We start from the raw sequence: 26,087 nt of genomic DNA on the forward strand, positions 1-26,087 counted from the left end.
AAGCTTACGTGTAAGTTTCTGTTTGGGGTCACAAAGAAAAGCAGCGTTCATCAGAGCTGTCATCTCTGGGACAGAAATACCCTGGATGTGAGGAAACAAAGCCAGAGCAGGGTTGAGGGTGGGGAGTGTGGGCTCCCGGGTGGGATTGGAGCTGTCAGCGCCAACTTGCATTTGTTGGGTTAAAATGGGAAATCCGAGTTCTTGTCCTGCCTTTGCCACTTAATAAGGGTGAGCCGAGGCAAGCTGCCCAGTCGCTTTTCCTCATCCTCAGAATGGGAATGACTTCTGCCTTGCGAGATGTCAACAAGATAGCAAGAGTGCAAATACCCTGGTGCAAATACTTATGTCCTCTGCACACACAAAGACCCTTTTCCCTCCTGTCTGTCTGTTGCACGTTTTTTAATCCTTGACTTGGATAAAAGAGTGGGGTCCCTCTTTTGCATTGGCAGCCCTACAACCATTTGAAACCAGCAGTCCTGTCCTCACTTCCCAGGACTCTACTCTCCTGTCCCTCCTGTGTCATGAGACAGAATTCCCAGGCTCCCAGGGCTCTGAATGTTCTTCTTCTAGAATGTGGCAGCCTGTCAAACCTCAGGGTCTCTGGGCCAGTAGTGCTGTTGATGTGGTCATGTCTATGCAGAGCCCCAAGGAAAATCACCGTCCTTATTTTAGGGATTTTTCTAGTAGCCCCAAAACTGCATTGATCTTTCTGGCAGCCGTATGTATCATAGTGACTAACCATGAGTTCACAGACAGCTTAAACCCCATTTTTGTTTAACCCATGCTGTTGCTAAACCACATCATCCTCACCCCAGATTGGGGAAGTTTTGTTGTTTTTTTTTTTTTTCAAATCTACGCAAAGAACCTCACATTTATCCCATTTCACCACTTGTGTTTTGTTACACTTGGCGTGTCTTACCAACCTGTTGCAGATTTCAGGAGTCCTTTGTGGCCGGCATTTTTAGTCATAGTCTCTCCCCATCCTGTGCTTCACTTGGCGCTTCTTGCCTGATGACCACAAACTCTTTAATGCCAAATTAACAGGTGTGAGCAAAGGCCAATTAAAATAGCAGTCAGTCCCCAAGTGAATACAGACACTTGATCAGCAGTCGATGGAGAAACCGCTTATGAATTCAGCTGCTTGTCATCTGCCCCCCTCATTAACCTCTCAAGAAAATGGGGAAGAACTCAGTCGAATGCCTAACTGAAGCATTGATTCGTCACAGCACCAAATTTCCCTGCTCAACAACCAACTCTGTAATGCACCCAGCCGGGGAAATGAGATTAGATGGCGTCATAGGCTGGGAGAAAAGGAACAAGTTGAGATCATGACTCAAAAGTGGAGAAGCTGGGAAAGAATTTAGTTTGGGGTTAGAGATGACAAAGAATGTGGTTTTGAAAATTACAACCTTTAGGAGATTGGAGAATAACAGAAGCTCCTTGGAGGGAGAAGCACATCTTAAAACTCCAGGCTTCTGAGCACCTTGTATGTTGCCATCTTCAAGTGCTGGATGTGGGTGGGGGAAGCCTGCAGGACCAGATGTGGAGGGTTGAGGGTCAGGTCAGGTCAGAGCCGGGCTGGAGGCAGGTCCTCAGAAATGTGTCCCCCCAGCCCCTGCCCAACCAGCTCTCACAAGCTGATGGCACCCATTTCTCCCCCAAAGGCGCTTTCAGCAAAGTCACATTGGCAGCTTGAAATCAGCCTTGGAAGCATTTACACCAGGGACATTAGCAAAGCCTGCAAATCGGGTCCCCCTACCCTGCATCACCAGTTGGGGGTCATGGCCCAGGGGCTGTATCATCAGAACTGCCCCGCAGCCTCCCAGCTCACACCTGCGATCTGTCCTCTAGCCTGAAGTAGGTCTTTTTTTTTTTTTTTAAGATTTTATTTATTTATTTGTCAGAGAGAAAAAGCACAAGCAGGGGGAGTGGCAGGGAGAGGGAGAAGGTGGCTTGCTGCTGAGTAAGAAGCCTGATGTAGGGCTCGATCCCAGGACACTGGGATCATGACCTGAGCCAAAGGCAGATGCTCAACCACTGAACCACCTAGGCGCCCCGAATTATATCTTTTAAATGAAAATCTGCTTCCCCACAGGGTGATGTTCAAATTCCTTAGCGTGTTGCCACTGTCTTCTCATTTCCCAATACCCCTCACCATCCTCCTCACCAGCCTTATGCCATGTCATGTGGTTTCTGATCTTGCTGTGTCACCTTGTCCTGAGATCCCGGGGCCCCCTAAGCCAGTGCTCTTCCATGCTCCTCAAGCACCAAGCGTGGACCCCTGTTAGATCCCATCCCATGCTGTGGCTATATTATGTTCATCTTTTTCCTCTTTTTTTTTTTTTTAAGATTTTATTCATCCATTTGAGAGAGAGCACAAGCAGGGGTAGAGACAGAGGAAGAGAGAGAAACAGACTCCCTGCCGAGCTGGGAGCCTGATGTGGGGCTCGATCCCAGGACCTAGAGATCATGACCCGAGCCAAAAACAGATGTTCAACCAACTGAGCCACCCAGGCGCCCCTCATCTTTTTCTTCTTTACTGAATTATGAGTCTCTGCTGGACAGGGACCCTCTTCCCTCTTCTGTTTAGCTGCATATCTCTGGAGTCTGGCATGCCTCCTAAAACATAGGAAGTCAGAAAGGCAGGGGAGCCGGAAGGAGAAGAAGGGAAGAGCAGGAGAGGGGAGGGAGGAAAGAAGGAAAGCTGGGAAAGGAGGGAGGAAGGAGGGGCAAAAGCAGGTCAGCAAAAATCACTCATGAACTGGCAAATAAGGAGCAAGGGTCTGGGGATTTTCTCAAGGGTTGGGGGAGCAGTGCAGCCCAGAGGGCACGCAGGAAGTCTGCCTCGCTCTAGTAATCAAAGTCCTTGAACTAGTGAGGAGAAGAGGAACAAGGAAGGACGCGCTCACGCATCTCCGTTGCTCCCCTTTCCCCCCCGCCAGCCAGCCCCATGTCAGCTGGCCTCCGGGTTGGTAGGTGCTAGCAACAGAATGATCCTGAGTGGGTGATGTGCGTGGGCGTGGCGAGCTGAAAATGTGCTAGAGTCTCAATAAATGCTTTTTGAATTACATTGAATTCTGGCTGGGAGATAATCACCACCTTTCTGGTTCCTTCCTTCCAGAGGTAATGGGGAGGGATGCTCGGAGTGGAGGGGAAGGGATTAACCCAGTGATGGACTGGGGGGCCTGGAGCGGGCACCATGCTGGCCCTGTGGGAACTGGTGGCTGAGAGGGCTTGGGCTGGCGGGTGGGGTACACCGCGTGACCCCAGCAGGGCACAGCTCTCCCAGAAACACAGGCCTGGCTCCCTGAGATGGCAAGGTCACTGCCAATTAGTTAAGTGGCTGCTCCCAGCAGGCCTTTGCAAAGGAAAGGCATGTGTTCCCCATTTCGTTGGTGTGGAAACAGCAAGAGGAAGTGAGTCAGAGACAGAGTGGAAATAAAGCGTGTGTCTCGTGACATGCCGGCTTCTGCTAGATCCAAAAGGCTTATATTGTGGCTGTCTTGCGTGAGGCTTCCTTCCACGCTTCTGTGATATTCTCAGGACAGATGATGGCCCTGTGTGTGTGTGTCCAGAGTGGGAGATAAGGCTGTGCTTTCCCAGTGGGCAGGCAGGTGGAGGAAGGTGGATGTGGGCCCAAAGGTGGCATCAGAGAAGCGGGGACGGAAAGAGCCGATCCCAGACTCACTGGGCCGGTCTAATGTTTGGCAAGTAGGGACTGGTATGGAGTTCCTGGTTCTTTCTTCTGCCAAGTCACAGGCACTTAAAAAATACATGTGCCAGGGAGTTTACAGAAGTAATCTCTGATTCTCCAGAAAAATCTGCAGGCTAGATAATGTTAGCCCCAGTCTCCTGAGAGAGGAAACTGAAGCTTAGCACTGTGAACTTGTCCAGGCCACACAAACAGTCAGCGGCCAAGGCTTGAAGACCACCATGTTGCCTGACCCTGAAGCGCACGGTGGGGAAGGCCCCAGACTTATGTGACAGGGCAGCCTGAGGACACGAGTTTGAATCCCGGGTTTGATGAGTCAGGTGACTGACCTCATCACTCAGGTGAGCGCACCTTCTCCCTGACAGTGCCACCTCTCTGAGTAATGATCCCTCCCCAGGCTCCCTCAGATCATGGGCAGAACTTTCAGCCCTCGAGACAGTGTGTTTTATGCCCAGGATGCCCACCTCCGCTTCCACATCTGACTCTCTGAGAGGCCCAGCTTCAAGGTCATTTGCCAAAGACAGTCATTGTCGCTTGATAAACAAATGAGTGCTGGAAAACCCACAAAGGTCGAAAGCCGTAATGTTAGAGTAAAAGCCTGCCCTTCAAAAAGAATACATTGAGCTTAATGACAAATTCCCTGTAGCGTCTGTATTTTTCCCATTTTGCCGCAATCACTGGAAAATATCAGATGCCATCATCCACATACCAGCCGCTGTTCGGGAACTCTGACCCACCTGGCCCCATGTCTCCAGGCCTCAGAGCCAGTTGATGGCAGAACTCGGTACAACCCCCTAAGCATGGTGGCAGGACACATCACCAGCCCCCTCGTCTTTGGCAATTGCTTACGCAAATTCCTGGCACAAAGGATGTCTTCAGTTAAGACATAACATTACCCGACATCGTCTTCAAGTGCAAGATTGTACTTTTCTGTGATGTCGACGCCCATGACCCTGTAATCTTCCTCTGCCGGGAACCCAGCCCTAGGCCCAGTGGTAACCCAGAGGATCTGAATGGGACTTAATTCTGTTTTAGGACCCCCTCCTTTCGGCAGGTGAACATCTTGCCATTCAGGAAGAGTGTCATTTATTTTCTTCCTGAAGACCTCAGGGACTCCGAGATTGTACAACCTCCCTTATTACCCTTTCCAGGTTTTGGCTGAGACATTCTTATAGCCAATCAAAACTCTTCCTGTCTTAATTTAAGCCCATTTCCTTGTGTTTGTTGTTCTTTGATTTAGACTTGGGCAGACCTGGGTTGGGAAGCAAGCTGGAGCCCACGATGGCTCAGGGCCAGGGTTTCCACTGGTGCTGTGAGACCTTCTCTCCTCTGACACTGTTCGAAGGGGCTGGTGCACACTGGGATGCAGGAGGGATCCCTGGGCTAGGGGTCATGGTCTTGACTGGAAAAAGGGGCAGCACACTTGGCTCACAAGTTGAGAGTCAGAGGATTTAGGGATCATCAAAATACAGAGACAAGCCAGTGATGAGAAAATCAAGTCATCCAGCAAAATATGGAGAAATAGACAAGTTCTGTTGTCAGAAACAGGAGCTAGAGGCAGCAGATTGTTCTCCTATCCTCCCGTCTCTGTGTTCAGTGATGGATGTTGGCAGTTTGAAATCAGCCATAGTGGGAATATTTACACCACAGAAATTGGCAAATGCTGCAAATCTGACCTTCCCCTGCCCTACCCCCTCCTCCAGAGGGCCATTGGCAGGGGGCACAAGATATGGGGAATATAGATGGTCAGACAAGATTTTGGAAAATAAGCCAAGTGCTAACCATGATGATAAAGCCTTTCGTTGGTGTTCATCTTTATTGCTTATAATGAATTTTCACTTGCATTTTTGCCCTTCGTCCTCACAAACCTTCTATAAGGAAAACAGGGCAGGTATCATTACCCCCATTTTACAGGTGAGGCAGATGAGGCCAAGAGAGGTTAAGTAACTGGCCCAAGGTTTTAGAGCTCACCAGAAAATGAGCTGGCAGAGGGACAGTGAGAGAAGCCTGTGAGTGAGGTCAAGAAATGTGTACTCCTTACATCACACCTTTCAGTTACTCTGCTCCAGAGAGTTGGAGGGGATCCCTTGGCAGTCCATGGCAGACCAGTGCTGACAGGTGGGAGTTCGGGAGTGCCCTTGAGGAAGTTGCTATGTACCCAACAGCCCACCTTTCTGGGCCCTTGTCTTTGGTGGGCCCTCATCTTTTAACCAAACACATGAATCCCTCCCCAACAGCATCCTCCTTCCCATGACCAAGGCCTAGCGTGGGGAGAGTCACACTCCCTAAACCAGAAGACCTTGGGATTCTTCACAGACTGGGGATAGTCAATGCCAAGTTGACATTTTCTTCCTTCCGTGGAGTCTATGCCAGCCTCAGTAGTATCAAGAGATACCACCTTCTTTGAAGGCAGATGGGAAAGTGGGAAAAACTTGGCACTTGGATTCAGATCTGCTCTGGGATCCAAGCTGACTACTCAACAAGCAGGAATCCTTGACCAGATGGCTTAAACCTTGTTTTCTCATCTGTGTAATGGGCATACTCACCCCTGCCCATCTCCAAGGGTGGTGGTACAAAGCACTTACGTTTTTGGAATAAATAGCCAGAGGTTACTGCTGCAAAGGATTAAAGACAGATCTACAGGTCTTACCTCAGGCTGAAGGTGGAAGTCCAGCTGGGGTGCCTGGGTGGAAGTCCAGCTGGGTGCAGTTTGTTAAGCAACCAACTCTTGGTTTTGACTCATGTTGTGATCTCAGGGTCGTGATATCGAGTCCTCTTTTGGGCTCCACACTCAGCATGGAGTCTGCTTAAGAGTCTCTCTCTCTTTCTGCTCCCCACCACTCCCACCCCCACACATGCACTTTTTCTCTCTCTCTCTCTAAAGGAAATAAATAAATCTTTAAAAAAAAAAAAAAAAGTAGATCCTGAGTGAGCAAAATGGTTTTGGAAAAATATTTCAACTGGAGTCGGTCATGTTGACCACTAGGAATGATGGCCCCCGAACCAAGGGCCTGGAAAAACTGATGAAGATAAGAAACCAGGGTCTGCCAGGCATGTTGACAATGGCCAATGCATCAGTTTGGCTGGGCTGTGCTCCACCCGACGTAGACTGTAAATGCTTTATTTGCTCAAGGTAGAGGTGGGTGCTGGCTCCTGAGTTCCTGAGTGGGCTGGAGAGGGGATCAATGATCCCACTGTGGTTTCTCATTACATTTTTTTCTTTTTTTTTTAATTATTATTATTTTTTTTTCTTAATAGACTTTATTTTTTGGCCCAGTGTTCTGTTCACAGCAAAATCCAGAGGGAAGTCTGGAGCTTTCCCATATACCCCCACCCACCCACATGCATGTCCCCCCACACTGTGGACACCCCCCATCAGAGTGGTATATTTACTATGATAGATGAACCTACATTTCACATCGCTATCACCCAGAATCCATAGTTTACGTTAGTGTTCAGTCTTGATGTTATACCCTCCAGGAATCTGGACAAATGTGTAATGACAGGTATCCATCAGTATAATATCACACAGGGAACATTTACAGTGCCCTAAAAGTCCTCTGTGCTCTGCCTATTCATCACTTCTTTCCACCCCACCACCACCCCCCAGTCCTTGGAAACCACTGATATTTCTACTGTCTCTGTAGTTTTTCCGGAATGTCATGTAGTTGGAACCATATCGTGTGTTGCCTTTTCAGATTGGCTTCTTTCAGTTAGATGCATTTAAGTTTCCTCCCCGTCTTTTCATGGCTTGATAGAGCATATCTTTTTAGCACTGAATAATATTCCGTCGTCTGGATGTACCACAGATTATTTACCCATTCACCTACTGAAGGACATCTTGGTTGCTTCTAAGTTTTGGTGTTATGAATAAAGCTGCTATAAACATCCATGTGTAGGTTTTTGTGTGGACATAAGTTTTCAGCTCCTTTGCGTAAATACGAAGGAGCACTATTGCTGGATCGTATGGTAAGAATATGTCTCGTTTTGTAAGAAACCATCCAACTGTCTTCCAAAGTTTGCACCAACAATGAACGAGAGTTCCTCTCACTCCGTGTCCTCATCACGTGCTTACATCGTCTTGGCTGCTCAAATCTGAAAGCGCCACGTTTCGTGGTGCCACCGGCTGAAGCTGCTGAAAGTACCGTGGGGACCTAACCCCTTTCCCCCTGCCAGACTTGGCCCTGGCCTCTGTCCCCAGCAAAGATTTCTAACTCACCTGCTCTATCTCTGTCCCTTGCTCTGCCTGCCAGAAAGGGCTTACCTGCTTCACTCCTAACTTCAGCCAATGGCACACAGAATTTGGGCAGATGGGGGCTCTTGGGTTGCCCCAGATCTTTTGACTTTTACTGACATGTTATTTCTACTTAACTCTTTTCTCTCAGACTCTTCCCCAGTGTGCGTGGGATGTCCCGTGTGTACTCACTGGCACCGCACCCTTCGGATGAGAATGCGGTCTGGGTAGGGAGCATTTCACCCCATCCCCTTTGTCATGGATGCCCAGAAGCCATGTGGTGTAACCTATAGATGTGGGCATAACTCTTCTTCCTAGCTCTGAGTCCACGTCCCCGCTGGTCAGCCTGACAACACCGATTGTGCCCCTGGTTTCTACATGCCTTTGGAATGATGGGCCCTGTAACTTCCATCTGGTATATGGGGACGGATGCCATGTGCTATTCCATTTCCTTCCTACCCCAACACCTGTTTTATAAAACTGTTTCATGAATCCCCTACCTGAAAATTAGTTTATACCAACAGATCCCCAGGGGTCGTGGACACTTGGCTCAATAGACACAGCAATTCCTAAATCTGGGACCGATTTATGTGTATGTCTGGTGCAGTGCCCACACACACACACGAGTGTGTGTGTGTGCACGCCTGTCTCTACAACTGGAGTGTATACTCTTTAGGAGCAAGACACCCTACCCTCATCTTCATTCATATCCTATAGCAGATCTGTCCTTGTCCCATCTATTACCCTTGGGGCCTTAACATTCCAATATTCTCCTGCTTACTTCTACCTACCAGCATCAGCATCTTTGTGCCTGAGGACTTTCTCTGGCTCCCGAGTCCAGTCTGCCCTTGTGCGGAACGGGCTGGTAGTGCTGGGAATGATGGCTGAAAGAGGGGCTGTGTAAATACCCCGGCACGCAGCACATCCTGATTCCCAGAGTTCCCAGCAGGGTGGCCCTACAGCTGCCCAAGCGATAAGTCTATTGATACCCCTCCTTAGGCTGTCTTCCCTTCCCCGTCACACATCTCCCCCTCCCTCAGTGGGCTTCCTGGGCTTGCTTCTCAAGCTCTTTCCTCTAGACTCCTTCTTGAAGGTGTGGGGAAACTGAGGTACACGCTCAGCACATAGCAGAGTATTGGTGCACAGGACATGTTCAAGCGATATTTATGGGAAAATGGCATGGATGCTTCTAGAATATACATATTAGCCTCTAAACTAGAGCAGGATAGATATTCTTTTCCCCATCTGTCTTGTCCCAAATTCTGGACTCAGACATGCTGTGCCCCTTGTCTGCCTGCCGCTGATGGAAGGGCCTTGCTCCTTCCCTGGCCCTCATAGCATTTCCTTCGTGCCCTCATAATACATACTGCTTCTTGAAAAGGAACAGCTCCTTAGGCCAATGACTGTCTCCATCTTCCCTTCTAGTGTCCAGCACAGTGCGAATGAGTAAATGTAACTTTGGTTCCACTTCTAAAATATTTGCCTCTACAATAGCCAGCTCCATCCTTTTTGCTCCCAACTCCTGGTCTAACAGTGTCCCTCTAGAATCTGAGTCTCTTGTTAGAAAGGAGATCATTTTCCTGTAAGAATGGACTCAGAATGAGAGCTAAGATTAGCCTAGAAAGGTGACCCCCAGGCCATGGCTATATGTTAGAAAAATCCTTGGAAACTTAAAAATACCAATACCAAACCTCCCCAAGGGCAAGTCAGAGGCCATCTCTTGGCACAGGGCCTGGATTTATGCTTTCTTAAAAGCTTCCCAGGGGGTTCTAGTGGAGCCAAGGTTGACACCACGAGTCATCAAATAAAACTTCCTGTTGTTTCCTTGGGGTGCTCCTGCTTCAGACCAGTGGGAAGTAAAGTCCATGGGGTTGTGTTGGATCAAGAAGACAGGGGACCCATTTTGTGGAAACTCAAGGAGAACTGAAGTTTCCTGGGATTCTTAAAGTCTATGTAAGTGTCAATCAAACTGTCTTCCAAACTGGGCTGGGTGTTCTAGGGGCCCAACCCAGCCCTCTCCCACCTGGCAGAAAGACCTCCCAACTGGGCTGTGAGAGTGCTGTTCTTCTCGAATTCTCCTGTGCACCATGAACAATGTGCCGTATGATGAGTTCCTGTGGGACTGAGGCCTCCTGCCCAAAAGTTAGGGCTGGCAGCGGCAGTTGGGGTAGACAAAGCCATCAGCTGATGGACTGGCCCCCCACCTGGGCCCTTTCCTGCCTTGTCTGTTCCAGCTCCCTCCAGGCCACCCATTCTCCCCTTCTGCTTCTTCCCTTGTCCCTGTTTCTCTCCTGCTATTTTCTAATGTCTAACTCTTTGCTTTTTCTGCTCAGCTGTGCCTTGGAACCATGCTGCGGCCGCCCCCTCTCACAGCTGCCTTTGCAAAGTGTGGGCCTCTTGCCTCGGAGCCCAGTGTGGGAGGAGAAATGTGATGGAGAGAGGGGGCTTCTAGAAGAGAAAACTCACAGCCTAGGAGCTCGAGGGCCGGGTTTCAGACCCGGATGTTTATACGAACTGCTCCTTTGTGCTTCTGTTTCCCCCAGTCCGTAAAGCTGGATGCCTTGAAGGGGAGTTTTTGAGAATGGGGGGATGTGTGGTTTGCTAGGTCCTGGAGCTCAGTGGGAGCCGTCCCTGGGGCACGAGGCATGTGGGCCTCCTGGGACTCATTTTTGGGCTGTCCCTCTGCTGTCTCCACAGGACTGCGATGTGCTGGTCCTAGCTGCCGCCCGAGAGGATGTCTGGGGTGTCCGAGCCCCTGAGCCGAGTGAAGGTGGGCACATTACGTCGGCCTGAAGGCCCCCCAGAGCCCATGGTGGTGGTGCCGGTAGATGTGGAAAAGGAAGACGTGCGGATCCTCAAGGTCTGCTTTTACAGCAACAGCTTCAACCCTGGAAAGAACTTTAAACTGGTTAAATGCACTGTGCAAACAGAGATCCAGGTGAGTGTGGCAGGCAGGACCTGCTCTCTTCATGCGTCTGTCTCTCCCTCTCCTTCCTGGGCAGCTGAGCAGCCCTCCTTCAGCCCAGCAGGCTCTCCTGTAACCGCTCCCTGGGCTGGGGACACCTGGGAAGACGTTCTCAGCCTGCTGGGCCAGGCCTCCTCTCCAGGGCTCTGCAACCAACCTCCTGGAGGGTGGGGGGAGGGATAGATTTCAGGGGCTTCATGTGAACCCCAGATCATTTGCCTTGTCTTAGATTCAACTCATTTCAGCTCATTAAAGATTTATGGCATTTGGAGCTCCGCAAGGGATGTAAGAGCCTTCACCCTCAAGGAGTATATGCTCTGATAGAATTGGGATTCGAGATATACACAAGTGATTGCATGGAAAACAGCGCAAAAAATGTTGTAATACATGTGCTTGGCACTTAGAGAAAGGAGGTGGGAGGATGATAATGAACTAGAGATGCCCTAGACCAGGTGGATGGTCACCAGGTCCTTTATGAAGCAATACTTCCATTGGCTTTTTCTCGTCCAAGGCTATGGAATCTGTTTTGTGGGTTGGGTGGTCAGTTTCATCCCAGCACCCAGACACCAGGAAGCCAGTTCACTTTAAGCAAATGTGTAAGAGCTTTTCATTAAAAGCAGAGTTACAATACACTGATTGTTTTTATTATTATTTATTTGAGAGAGAGAGAGAGCATGAGTGGGAGGGAGGAGCAGAGGGAGAGAGACAAACAGATTCCCTGTTGAGCAGGGAGCCCAACATGGGGCTCAATCCCAGGACCCTGAGATCATGACCTGAGCTGAAGGCAGATGCTTAACCAACTGAGCTGCCCAGGCACTGCTACACTGATTGATTTTAAACACTTATTGAACAATTACTCTGTACAGCCTAGATCCATCCCTCAGCACACATTACCTCCTTGACTCCTCCCAACAGCCCCATGAGATAGATACAATGAGGATATCCTTTTCCATTGCCCAGAGTATCCCTTTCTGATGATGTCCAAGAAACCCAAACTGGTTTTCAAAGGGTGGCTTTTTCATTTGAACAAAAGAAAGAGGGGACTTTTGGGAAAACTAACCACATTGGAGAAAGCTGGATGAACCATTTCCAATCCCTTCATCACCAATCCTTCCCCTGTCCCAAAAGTCAGTATTCCTCAAACTGAGTGAGTGTCTCTTCTAGTTGGTGCTGGCAGCAACCTCTCCACCTGTCCATCTGTCTCCTTAGCCGTCTTCCATCTATTAGAGTGCATGCTGGACTTCAGTACACCAGAGCAGAATGTAGTTGATTATGTCACCGCCTTGGCCTGTCATCACTATTGATCATGGTTTGGTTACTCCCTCTGTTTCCTGTCACTGATTTAATAAGGGTCTTATTTGTGTATCTTATGGTTCCAGATGTGTAGGTAGAGTTGTGCCCTGAGGGTGAGCTCTGGACACCTTCTTCCTCCCTTCCAGGGAGGTGTTTTCATATCTTCTTAGCTCTCTTCTTCTTCTTGAGACTGACTTTGAGTGTATCATCTTCACAGATAGCTGATGGCATCCACTGTGGGTTTTACTAGTTTAATTTTCAGAAGTTATACTGCTTTCCAAGTTTGGCAGCACCTCCCTGACCTTTTCTGCTAAAAACCTGCGAGCATGCGATTGGTCCAGATCAGGAGTTGTTCAACAGAAATACAGTGTGAAGGGACCCTAAAGGATAGGTCCTTTCCAAGAGGGGGGAACAGCAGGAACAAAAGAAGGAGGCTGCCAAATGCTGAGTAGTTCAGGTGGGGTAATATGAGTAATATTTAGAGAAGTCTCAAAGTCAAGATCAGAAGGGAACATTGAGGGCAGATAAGAGAAGGCCTAGAAGATTAAGCTAAGAAATTTGGCCCTGGATAGGCACTTGGGAAAGACATAGTTTTTAAGCAGGAGAGAGGCTTTTCTGGAGCTGATGACTTGCTCAATGCATAAAGGGGAAAAAATACAGTGGGCCTCCAGAAAAGCCAGTGAGACCCAAGCTTAGGAAGAATGGCTATACTCAAGGCATTATCTGGGCATGAGAACAAAGGTGAAGAAGAGCAAAAAAAGAAATGATAGCCTTCTAAGAATTTATGTCCAAGCCTTAGAATTTCCTACTTCCTATCTGTCCTGCAGGCAAACAGCCATGGCTCTAGAGTCACCTAGACCTTGAGCTGGATACTGCTCCATCCTCATTGGCTACATGACTGTAAGACTGATAGTTGACCACCCTGGCTTCAGTCCCCTCACTTGGGGATTATGCCCACCCGTAGCCATGTTGTAAGGGTTAGAGGTAAGAAGCACCTAGCTGATCGTAGAGCTGGATCATTGAAAGCTATTGATTGCCTGAATGTTAGGTCATTTCCCCACTTAGGAATCTCCAAGGATTTTTCATTGCTCATAGAATAAAGTTCAAATTATCTTCCATTAGTGTTTAACCACATATCTGTCCTATTTTCAAATAGAGCAGTAAGATGATCAGACTGGTGTTTTCAAACAGTATATAATGTTCTGCAAGATATTAAGAAGTATGTCCAGGAGAATGGGTTTTAGGGTCAAGGAAGTTTGGGAAATATGAGCTTAAACAATTCCAAACAGATCCTTTGTGACAGGACTTCTCAGAGCCTTAAATATGCTGATATGCGTGGGGGATCACTAAGAAAGGGCTACAGAGGGGATGTTTTCAGAACTAAGCCATTTCTTATTTGCCTAAGAAACCCCTAGTCCTCTGGAAAATCATTCAAGACTCTGTTTTCCCTAAACTCTGATAGCCATACAGAAAGGGCAGGAGAGAGGAAAGGCTGGAGACAGGAGATGGATTAGGGAGCTGTGGCCATAGTGCAGGCCGGAAATGATGAGAGCCTGAACTAAGGGAGTGGCATTGGAACAAAGACAAGTCAACACATCTGAGTGCATCTAAGGAGGCAGAGTTAAGAGAATTTGATGATTAACTGGAGGTAGGGAGGGAGAGAAAGGAAGGAGACAAGAATGACTCAAGCTTTTGCTGGGGTAACTGACTGGGTATTGGGGCCACTCACTGAGATACCAACAGAGACAGGAAGGGCGTTGTGAGAGTTCAGCTTTACAAGTGTTGTGTTTGAAGTGTTTGTGAAACACCACCTTGGAGGCACATGGGCCTGGAGCTCAGGAGGGAGGAAGGACCCAGTGAGAAGGATTTGGAGCCATTATGCAATGGATACCATGTGAATGGATGGGATCACCCATAGAAGCATGAATAGAGCAACTGAAAACGAGTTGCAGTTTGGAAACCCTGGGAAAGCATCTTCTGAAAAGCTGATAGAGAAAAAGGGGCAGATGAAAGAAAAAGAAGAATTATCCAGGGAAAGATGAAAAGAACCAAGAGAACAGGCAGCAGACACAACGGCAGAGGAAAATTTGAGGTAAGAGTGGTTAGTAGTGTCAGACACTCAGAAAGGTCAAGTGAGATAAGGCTAAAAATAGGTTCATTGGCTTCAGTAACAGGTGCCATGATCCTTTGCTGGACAGTTTCAGTGAAAAGATGGGGGAGAGGGACAGAAGCCATTGTAAAGTTGGTTGGACAGTGGAGATGGAGAGTATAGCCAACACTCCAGAGAGGTTTTGATCATAAAGGGAAGGAAGGAAGAGAAGGAAAGAGGAACAGTGTTAGCGGTAGAGGGAACAGCAGAGGAATATATAGGCAGATAACCAAGAGATGCCAAAGTTGGCTATTTAAACTAAGCTAAAAATTTTTGGTTTTATCCCATCTTTTGTGGGAAGCCAGTGACATAGTTTAAACATACGAGTGACATGAGACTGCATTTTTAAAAGATCACTTGAGTTACATAGTGGAAAATAGATTGGAAGAAGGCAAGAATGATTGTGGGGAGATGTTAGGTGGCTGTTGTGGTGATCCAGATAAGAGATGATGGTAACTTAGACATGAAGGTAATGATAATGATGATCTTAGTGGTGATGTGTTGATGGTGATGACAGTGACAGTGATATTGATGGTGGTGGTGACAGTGAGGATTGATGACGGTGGTGGTGATGGTATCAACGGTGAGGGTGGTGGTGATGGTGAGGACTGATGATGACAGTGGTGGTGATGACGATGGTGGTGGTGATGACGGTAGTGTTGGTAGTGGTGGTGATGTTTGTGATAGTATTGGTGCTAGAGTGGTGGTGAGGAGGGTGGTGGTAATGATAATGGAGATGATAGGATTGATGATGGCAGTGGTGGTGGTGACGGTAATGTTGATAGTGATAATGATGATAGTGGTGATGGTATTGATGGTGATGGCGGTGGTGAAAGTGAGGATTGATGATGACGGTGGTGATGGTATCGATGGTGAGGGTGGTGGTGACAGAGAGGACTGATGATGGTGGTGGTGGTAATGATAGTGATGATGGTGGTGGTGGTGATAATGAATGGTGGTAGTGATAGCAGCTAGAACTTTTGAAAGCACGTCGCATGTACTATGTCAGTGACTTCTCAAAAGAACTCTATGAAGCACATACTAAATTATCTCCAGTTTGTATATAAGGAAACAAGGTGCCAAGTAGTTCAGCAAATTGCTAGTACGTAGTGGAGGCTATATTCAAATCCAGTCACCCCACCTTCAGAGCCTGCACTCCTAACCACCATGATCTATGGACAGAATGATTATAATCCAGAGAATTTGGGAGGTGTAAATGAAAGGTTTTGCTTTTCAAAAGCAAATGCAGGAATGAAGAGGAGGGAGGTGTCAAGAACTGGGCAGCCCTGATTCAGTCGAACAGGGTCTCACTCCCTAAGATGAAGAATATTTGAGGAAAAACCAGTTGCAGAGGGGGTAGTTCACAAGTTCAGTTTTGGACCTGTCAAGCACAGTGGAGATGCTCTAACATTTTCACTTGAAAACATGGAGTAGACTTCTTGATACATAATTCTGGAAGAGAGAACAGGGCTGGAGATGGACATTTGAGTGTTGTCAGCCTCTGGGTGGGGGTTGGAGCCCCAGCAATGGGTGAGATCATTAATTCAGCATCCCGAATAATGTCATGGTCCATTCCACAAATATTTGTGGAGTACCCCATGTACCTGGCACCATGCTGGGTATGGCCTGGGGTTATCATCATACTCAAACCAGAATAAGCTTAACATTGACTCACACTAAAGAATGAACCTTTACAAGAGGCAAGTGCTCTGACAGGAAGAAGGAGGGCCTGGGAGAGCATAAAATACAGAACAGTTTGGTCTAGATGTCCAGGAACAGCCTTGCTCTTCAAGGCCCATTTGTGGACTCTGTTTCCAGCTACATACAGGTCCAGACCCAGCTTTCCTGCCTGAGACTCTTGGGCCCCTCTACCCTCTGCTCCGACTCCTTCCTGCACCCTCCTTCCCTAGGGGGGTTTTGTGCTTTGAAGGGTTTTTCTACTTCCAGCTCCTTCTTCTTTCACCAGCCTCCCTGTGCTCAGCTAGCCAAGCACTTGTCCTTCCATAAGAACACGTCTGAAACGCCGACACCCCCACTTAGCTGTGTCTGATTCAGTAGAAGCAACGGAGAATCACTCTGGCACAGTCCAGAGATGGTAACACCCCTCCCAAACAGAGTTACTGCATGGGCACTTGCTGATTTCATGTTTTCCTTCTTATTCTCAACGGCTTTCTCTGAGACTGTAATCGCCTCGTGATGTGTTCTCCAGGCTGTTAAAAGCCCTGTAAACAATGCTGGCCCTTGGGCCGAGGATCCAACAGAAATCAGGCAGGTGTTGAAGGGAACTGAGTGGATGAGAAGTGCTGGATGAGAAATGTATTTTGCTCTCTTGATTTTCCATTTCCCTTTTGTTTGATATTCATAGGAAATTGTGTTTGTTTGGGAGCTCTGAATCTCTGTTGCAAGTGGAGGCTTATATCATTATATCCTTCTCTAACATGCTAATTTGCTTGTCTGGGAAAGAGGTTAAGATAACACTTCGTAAACAACTTAGCAGAGTGCCACCCAGACGTGCCCACACAGGGTGTCTCTCTTTGACTCTTAATAGCTTCTCCTTCATTCCCATTCTCCCTTTCCCCCCACCTCTCTCCCCTGCTCTCCCTGTCCCTTCCCCATTCTCCTTCCCCCCCCTCTCTCATTCTTTTCCATGTAGGTTGACCTTATATGCTGATTTGTCAGACAGTCCTGGTTTACACACCCTGTCCAGAGATGATTAAGGATGGTTCCCCTGCCAATCTCAAGAGCATCATGATTCGGAGGATAAATTACATGGTCACCTACTTCTAGGTGCCATATTCACTCCTCTCTTTGCCCGACATCCTGACTTGCTGGCTCATGGTGTTTTTCTCTCTCTGGCTGATGTCAGCTGACCCATTCTGTTCATGGGCTATCTACTCATCCTGGGATTTCTGTGTCTCACACAAGAAGGCCTCAAGCAGAGAATTAGGCTGTCTGTGATGGGGTGTGATTAAGAGTGTTGGGGGGTGGAGAACCCCACATCCAAAATCCTCTTCCTCAGCTGGACTTTATCCTGCTGAAAAGCCATGTTCAAGTTTCATCCTTGTTCTGTCCTGAAGCATCCCTCTACTAAGAATCCACATTGACATCTCCAGGAAGGAGAGAGCCTGAGCCAACCTTTGCCCTGCCCTTTGCACCTGGTCCGGCTGAGTCCCGTCCCTTCAAAGCAAGGCTTCCGGGCTGTGGAGTCAGCCTGTGGTGCTTCTTGCCTGGTGTGTGAGCAAGGCAGAATCCAGCCCCAAGTGCAGCCTGCTCTGCACACACTTGTACTCACTGACCTCTGCTAGAAATCCAGGACTCATTTTTTTTTAAAGATTTTATTTATTTGAGAGGGAGAGAGTGTGTGTGTACACAAGCAGGGGGAGGAGGGGCAGAGGCAGAGGGAGAAGCAGACTCTCCACTGAGCAGGGAACCCCCTGTGGGGCTTGATCCCAGGACCCTAGGATCACGCCCTGAGCAGAGGGGAGATGCTTAACCAACTGAGCCACCCAGGCACCCCAACAGTGGTCATCATATATACAATACATTCAAGAATATTCCCAGAAAGGCACATTTCAGATATTGAGACCCATTGTCCCCGCTGACACTTGTTAGTTTCAAGTTTGAACCCATCCCTTAACCAGACACGCAGTGCTGTGGACTGAATGTTTGGGCTCCCCTGCCCTCCACACATCCATATGTTGAAGCCTTAACCTCCAGCAGGGTGGTATTAGGAGATGAGGCCCTGGGGAGGTGATTAGGTTCAGATGAAGTCAAGAAGGTGGGGCCCCAGGATGAGATCAGTGTCCTTTCAAGAACTGGAAGAGAGCAGACCTCTGCCCACCATGTGAGGACTCTGCCCTCCGTCTTCGAACCAGGGAAGAGAGCTCTCACCAAGAACCAAATCTGCTGACACCTTGATCTTGGACTTCCAGCCCCTGTGGAACTGTGAGACCTGAATGTCTGTGGTCTGCAGCACTCGGTGACATCAGCCCACACCGACTACCACACAGAGCCAGCCGCTCCATGCAGCCGGAAGCTCATGGTCTCGGTTCTTCGTTTCCAGAACAATCCCTGCTGCCCTCCTTCAGATGTCTCTAGAGGCAAGACCACAAAGTTGACATGAGAGAGGAAGGGAAGGCATGATTACCTGTCCTGGGAAGTTGCCGTTTCTCAAAGAAAGGTTGCCCTAAGAAGAAGGAAGGAAGCCAAGCAAGGCGAGCCCGTCATGTGTGAGGACTGTACCTGAAAACCCGAGGGGAAGGAGTTCAGTTGGGAGACCACAGATGCTTCCCACAGAGCCACTCATGGTGCTATAAGAAAGAAGGCAGGGTGGGGCGCCTGGGTGGCTCAGTGGGTTAAGGCCTCTGCCTTTGGCTCAGGTCATGATCCCAGGGTCCTGGGATCGAGCCCCGCATTGGACTCTCTGCTCAGCGGGGAGACTGCTTCCTCCTCTCTCTCTGCCTGCCTCTCTGCCTACTTGTGATTTCTGTCTGTCAAATAAATTAAAAAAAAAAAAAATGAAAGAAGGCAGGGACACCTGGGTGGCTCAGATGGTTAAGCCTCTGCCTTTGGTTCAGGTCTTGATCCCAGGGTCCTAGGATCGAGTTCCACATCGGGCTCCCTGCTCGACAGGGAGCCTGCTTTTTGCTCTCCCTCTACTACTCCCCCTGCTTGTGCTCTCTCTCTCTCTGTCAAATAAATAAATATAATCTTAAAAAAAAAGAAGAAGAAGAAGAAGAAAGAACAAATTTGCCTCTTTTATAAAAAAAAAAAAAAGGAAGAAAGAAAGAAGGCAGTTGGACAAGCCCGTCCCCCTCTCTGCACCCTCTCCCCATTTCCTGTGCAGCAGGCCTACCGGGGGGCCCATCCACCCACCCACAGACGCCTGCAGAAGTGAGCGCAGGGCCAACACACGGAGTTCTCAGCCTCTCTGTATTTATCTGCAGGCCTACATTCATTATATCGACAAATTAGCAGGCAGGTGCCTGTGCTTACGTTTCTATTTTTAATCTGCAGTTGTGCTGCTGAATGTCCCTGTTAGAGAGAGGCTTTTGTCGCATCAGAATGAACGCTCTCAGAGTGATAAGTAATGTTAACTTTCGTTATTTTGTTCTTCAGCCCCTCTTTTAAAATTATCCCTTAGGTGTATTGAGAACTTGGGACTTGTAGAGCTATTGTATTTGTTCCCAAGGGCCGAGGCAACAGATCACCGCAAACTCTGGGGGCTTTAAACAACAGAAATGTGTTCTCTCTCTGGAGGCAGGAAGGCCCATATCAAAGGGTTGGTGGGACTCGAAGGCAGACCCTTCCCTCGCCTGTTGGAGATTCTGGGGCTCCAGGCTTCCTTGGCTTGGGGCTAGAGCACTCCAGTGCCTGCCCCGGCCTTCTTTATCCCTTCTGCTCTCCTCTCCGTGTGCTTCTCATCTGTGTGCCTTTTAGAAGGACACCTGTCATTGAATTTAGGAGCCACCCAGAGAGTCTAGAATGATCTCCTCTTGAGATCCTTAACTTAAGTACCTCTGCAAAGCCCCTTTTTTCCAAATGAGGTTCCATTCACAGGTTCTGGGGAGCAGAACAGGGACATATCTTTTGGGGGGTCATCATTCAACCCTGTGCATCAGGTAGGATCATAATGTCTGTCACTGGTACCTCCGACCCATGTGTACAGTACGTCATTGACTGTGAGCAGTTGGCACGCATACACACACCCACGCTGAAGCAGGGCTAGTTGTCGGGAAATGACACAGAACATGGACTGATGCCACCTCTCCCCACTGCTGTCTGGGGTCCTCAATCTCTGGGCATACTGTGGCCAGCCTGTGCCCTGGTGGGATATTTCCTGTGACACTGTCAGGCTATGTGACACCACAGGCTGGTCGGTTCCTCGCCCGGATCTCATCCAGTCACATGACTTGAAATTGGGGACCAACTTTGTAGCACTAGCTCCATGACCTCCTCCCGTGCCTCCAGCTCGCGTATCCACCTGGCTCCTTGCTGTCTCCCCAGACAGCTGACTCCCACGTGGAGGCTCACACTCATAACCTCCTCCTCAAACTCTGCTTCCCTTCCCATCATTCCCAACCCCTGTAACTGCTACTCTGTTCTCTTAGTTGACTGTGTCTCAGGCTGTAGATCTCAGAGTCATTCTTGAATTCTTTCTTTCTCTCACCCTCTATATTTAGTCCATCAGGAAGTCCTGTCAACCCTGCCATCAAAACACATCTGGGTTATGACCACTTCCTTCCCAGCACCTGTCACCTGGAGTGACACACTTGCCTCCTGTCTGCTTCTGCCCGTACGTAGCCCATTGTGGTCCATTCTGCAAATAGTGACAGCGGGGAGTCTTTAAAACATTGCTCAGCTAGAGAGATATATTTGAGGTCTAAGTTAGAGCATATTCACTGCTCTCCTTTATTTTTTTCCCACCACTCTCCTTTAAAGATTTGTTTATTTTTGAGAGAGAGAGAGTGAGAGCATGTGTGGGGGTAGGCAAGAACAGAGCAGGAGGGAGAGAATCTCAAGCAGATTCCCTGCTGAGTGCAGAGCCTGATGGGGGATCAATCTCATAACCCTGAAATCATGACCTGAGTCAAAATCACGAGTCCAGTGCTTAACCAACTGAGCCATCCAGGTGCCCCTCACTGCTCTCCTTTAAACTCTCCAGTCTCTGGGCTCTCCAACTTTACCTGCCTCACTCATAGTAGAATCCATAGTCTTACATCAGCCTACAACAGATGTTGGCAAGTGATGGCCTGCAGGCCAAATATGGCCCACCACCCATTTTTGTAAATAAAGTATTATAGGGACACAGCCACACTCACTTGTTTACATAGTGTCTACGGCTTTTGAGCTACAACAGCAGAGTTGAGAAGGTGCGATAGAGACCATGTAGCCCTCAAGCCTAAAATATTTACAACCTGGACTTTTATAGAAAATGTTTGCCAAGGCCTGGCCTAGCTCTTTCAGGCCTTTCCTCCTGTCACTTTCCCCAGGCCTCTCCACCCCGGCCCTCTGGCCTCTTCACAGTTGCTCAAATGCAAAGCCCTCTGGGGCTGCACATCTTAGGGGGCTCCATGTGGTACGGTTTCTCGGGCTACCCCTCTCTCTCTCTCTCTTATTTCCTTTGGGGATCATTCAAATGCCCTTTATCAAAGAGGACTTTGCTGGCCATCCCCGTGTAAAATAGCAGCCCCCTCTCATTCTGGTGCCTGTATCTGCTTTGTCTGTCTTCTTAGCACTTAGTAGAATCTGAGATATTATTATATGTATTTTTTGTTTAATACCGCCCCCCAGTAGAAAATAAGCTCTAGGAGAGTGGGACTTGTTTTTGTTTCCCCAGATAGAATTAATTAATGAGTAGTTGTTTAACAATGGATGGATGGATGGATGGATGGATGGATGTGTGGATGGGTGGATGGATGGATGGATGGATGATGGATTCCAGTTATAAAGCCAACAGAGATTTACTGGCTAGAATTCCACATCTCACTTCCAAATTTCAACAGAGGAGAGAGAGTTTCTCATTTATCTGGTATCTATAGGGGGTAATGTCTTTGGTCTGTGGCAGTAAATGCCCAAGAGGTCCTATAAATAGGGCTGGAAGTCTGGTTTATATAACCACTACCATGATCTTCCTACATGAGAGATGATCTGAGTCACAAGGGAGTTTTTAAGTACCAGTTTTCCAAATCCCATCCCAAATTCACTGAATTAGAATCTTGGGGTACTGGGACTGGTCACGACCTCAGAGAACCTCTGCCAGCAGAATACCCATCTGGCTCTCATTCCCTAAAGGAGGATTATCAAAATCACTTGGATGGTGGTGAACCCCAGGGTATGAGGTCATGTTACAGGGTTTGAGAATTCATAACATGTTCAGCTTGTTGAAGGATCTATGAAATAGTGACAGGAGACAACTGGGTGGGGCAAAAGAGAAGAGAAAGCCTGTGAGTGCGCATCAGGTGGTTGGAGGTGGCTCCATAGCACCCATTTCTCCTATCCACACTTGACAGGCTATGTAGTAACTGCCTCTTGTCCATCCCTAAGGAAAGGTAGCCTCTTGGAGAGCAGGGACTATGTCTTATTCACCATTTTATCCCCAGTGCCTAAACAGAGCCTAATACAAAGTAGATGTTTGTGGAATGAATGAAGGAAGGAACGAATGAACTAATGCCTAGAGAGTACTCAAATGAGATCCATAATCTTCCAGATCACTTGAAATAGAGACCAAGTAGGAAGTAGACTAGAAGGAAGATTGGCATTCGTAAATAGTAATGTGTAGGAGGGGTAATAGAATTTCAGCTGGCTTAAAACGGAATTCCCTGTATCATCCTGGGCAAGTCTCTTGACCTCTCTATGTCTCACTTTCTTCATTTAAACACAGAGACAAAGTAAGTGATCTCCAAATTGACCTAAGGCTCCAGAGTTCCAGCCTAAGATTTATAAGCTTAGTCATCATTTCAACTTTTGAGTGTCTATATAATTGGAGATTATATTTTTGTGGCTACATCAGTGAGGTCTGCTTTCTAGGATCTAGAAGCCAAGATACCTATTCAAATTCATTTTCATCAGGACCTGAGTGAATTTTGGTCATTCTTCTTCAGTCTGGCTCTGTGGCATTTACTGTCTAGCCAGCATTTTAATTTTAGAGTTTTATATTTTACAAGAGTTTATACATAGGGCATGAGGTCTCCACTTGGTAATGCATGAGCCAAGCATGTAGGTACACACTACGGCATTTGTCTCAGGCTAGAAGATGATGTCTGCTCTCACCATTTATGTATGACTTTGTTATGCCTAATCTGCATGACCAAGTCTATTATAACAGTGGAACTAAAACATTTATTTTTTAAGAGATTTTTTTTACAACTCTATAATGAATTTACGAACAATATATATGAAACGAAAGCCACTGACCAGCACGTTCATGAACATAAATGCAAACATTTTCAACAAAATGTTCGCAGATGGAATCCAACAATTTATAAAATGAGTGCACATTCATCCAATATTAATAATAGCTTTTTTTTAAACACTACTGTGCACAGGCACTACACTAAACTCTTCATATATATTGCCTTGTTTAATCCTCACGAGAACTCCAAGAGATAGGAAAATGTTTACATTTTACAAATGGGAATCCAGAGCAAAGAAATTAATTTGTCCAAAGTAGCAAAGCGAATCAGAAATGAAACAGTTTCTGACACTCCTAAGGCCATCCTCTGAACCACTACATTGCATACAAAAGTTCAAACACAGGAAACATGGGAGAATAAAAACATACGTGTGGACATGCTGATATGCCTCACCCCAAGACAGCACTGTTCACATTTTGATGTACCTCATTCTGAATTTGTTTGTTTCAGTTTCTAGCTGCTACCATTCTTTGTATGTGATTTCGTATCTTAAACCTCCCTTTTATTACAATGGAAACATTTTCCAAAAGTTTTCCAAGCTCTTTAGACAATTTTCCTAAAGATTTTATTTATTTATTTGACAGAGAGAGAGACATCGAGAGCAGGAAGACAAGCAGGGGGTGTGGGAGAGGGATAAGCAGCTTTCCTGCCAAGCAGGGACCCCCACACAGGCCTTGATCCCAGGACCCTGGGATCATGACCTGAGCTGAAGGCAGACGCTTAACATCTGAGCCACTCAGGTGACCCTCTTTAGACAACTTTGAAAACCAGCAAGAAACCCTCTGTGGTCCTCCCATTATTTCCAGGGCTCTTTTAATTTATTTCCACTGGCTGCTTGCTGGGGGGATTTTGCTACTTAAAAAATGTCCACAGTGAGTTTCTTGGTACAACAGGGTTTTTCTGTATTTTGAGTCATTTCTTCAGTACCTGCTTTTTCATGATCTGCTCTAGCTACAGTAACAAAATACCACAGACCGGGAGGCTTAAGCAACTGGAACTTCATTTCTCACAGTTCTGGAGGCTGGAAGTCCAAGCCTGTGGTTGGGCTCTCCTGAGGGCCCTCTTCCAGACCTGCAGAAGGCCACTGTCTTGCTAAGTCCTTACATGCCAGAGGGAGATGGAGAGATCTTGTCTCCCTTTTGTCTCTTTTAAGGGCATTCATCTCATTCATGAGGGTTTTCAGGAACAGAATCCTTTTTGGAGTGCCACATTGTCATCATTGTCAGGACGTCCGGGCCATGGTGGGGAGGCGTGCACTGGGAGGCAGCCACGGGTGATGAATGGTACCACATCGCCCAGAACCATCCAGCCCCGAGGGCCAGCTGCGCCCGCTGAGACTCACAGACGTGAGCTATGAAGCATTATGGTGACGTGAACGCCTGGGGCCCGTCCCCCTGTGTGAGAAGTAAAATGTCGTCAGTCATGCTGAAGTGACCTGCGTGATGCTACGTGCCACAGACGTGAATCGTAAATCATTCCTTACAGGGGCATTTTAAGGGGGATGTTTTTGGGGAAGTACGTGAAGTACTACTGGTCCTTTCCTGTCACGCTCTTCACTCCTCCTAGACCTCAGCTGGGCACCAAGAGCCCTTCTTCCCTTGTGGCTTATTAGTAAATCCAAACATTTGACCCAACAGTCTTCTTTCTAACAGAATATTTTCATTGCTCAGAGACACCTCTTATGTTCTGTTCAAGTCATTTAAAGAGAATGTCTCTTGTTGCCCTTTTGACCTGTTCTGTGCACTTCCCCAGAGCTTTACTTCCGGCTCTACATGGAGCAGGCAGGGAAAAGGAAGGAGCCCGCTCTAGTGAGCTCTCGCCCCTGGAAATGTAAAACCCTCCGTGGCTTTCTTGCTCCAAGTAGAAGGAAGTCATTTTTCTCTGCATTACTTCTTCCCAGCCAACTTCTTCATGGCCATGACCTGACATCCTGCAAGGTTCATTTATCACACATCAGGCTCTGGCTGCTGCTAATACTGGCTTCAGCTTGGAAACAGGATCAGGTCCCTTTTCCAGAAATGACTTTCTTCAGTCACCTGTTCTCCTTGTACAGAGCTTAATCATTGTTAGCATAGTGGCAACCATGGCATCCTTCTCTTCCCTCCGCCATTACTGTGGAGGTGGGTTTCCAAAGGCCCCAGTTCCCATTCAGGCAGGGGGGATCTGAGGAGCCTCTGCCCATGCATCTTTGGACTCCAGTTCAGTCTCTCCAATTCATATCTCAGTTACAGACTTCTTGAGTTAATTAACTCAATTCTCCAGGTTGGCTTGCCTCTTCTGATCCCATGCCTCTCCCTTCTCCTTTGCCTGCCCATCATGATCATGGTCACCATCTATTAAGACCTACTATGTGCCAACCGCTCTGCCAAGCTCTTTAACCCACATAAAGCTGGCCAGCTTGCTTTTTCCTTGAGGCCAGGCTCAGTGCAGTGTCACATTCCAAACGATATTAGTCTATCCTCTGAAAAGAATTGAAAATCAAGTAAAAATTTTATTCTCTTCAGGAGAAAAATATCATTGGGGTTTCACTTTCAAGATAGCAAAATTTCTTAAAATTCTAACACTTATTTCTTAATATCCATTTGGTTGTCTGCTGTCCAGAAATACCTTTACTTGCATTTTTGGATTCCTGAATTCTGATCCATGCAGGCTCTTCTCTTCCTCCCCTCTGTTGTTCATTTCAAGATATTCTTGTTCTTCCCTCAGTCATTCTCTGCTTCTTTCAGTGTAAGTCAAATCCAAATGGATTGAGACCTCTCCACTTTTACCCTCCCCATCACCAAGTTTATGCTACAAAGGTGTAAGAGTTGGGTGGTGCA

At 47.6% G+C, this 26,087-nt stretch overlaps 1 protein-coding gene across 2 annotated transcripts in view; it reads left to right on the forward strand.

Annotated features, from left to right (window-relative positions):
• The window catches only part of LOC111153692 (protein tyrosine kinase 2 beta), a 121,389-nt gene that overhangs the window by 53,899 nt on the left and 41,403 nt on the right, over positions 1-26,087 (forward strand). For both annotated transcript variants that reach the window (XM_022512847.1, XM_022512852.1), the window contains exon 2: positions 10,644-10,884. In XM_022512847.1, the coding sequence (XP_022368555.1) occupies positions 10,681-10,884 (204 nt within the window). In that variant the 5' untranslated portion in view covers positions 10,644-10,680. The remainder of the gene's footprint in view (positions 1-10,643; positions 10,885-26,087) is intronic.

The sequence above is a fragment of the Enhydra lutris genome, unplaced genomic scaffold (assembly GCF_002288905.1).
Source record: "Enhydra lutris kenyoni isolate GAN:26980312 unplaced genomic scaffold, ASM228890v2 scaffoldscaffold3, whole genome shotgun sequence".
Lineage (NCBI taxonomy): Eukaryota > Metazoa > Chordata > Mammalia > Carnivora > Mustelidae > Enhydra > Enhydra lutris.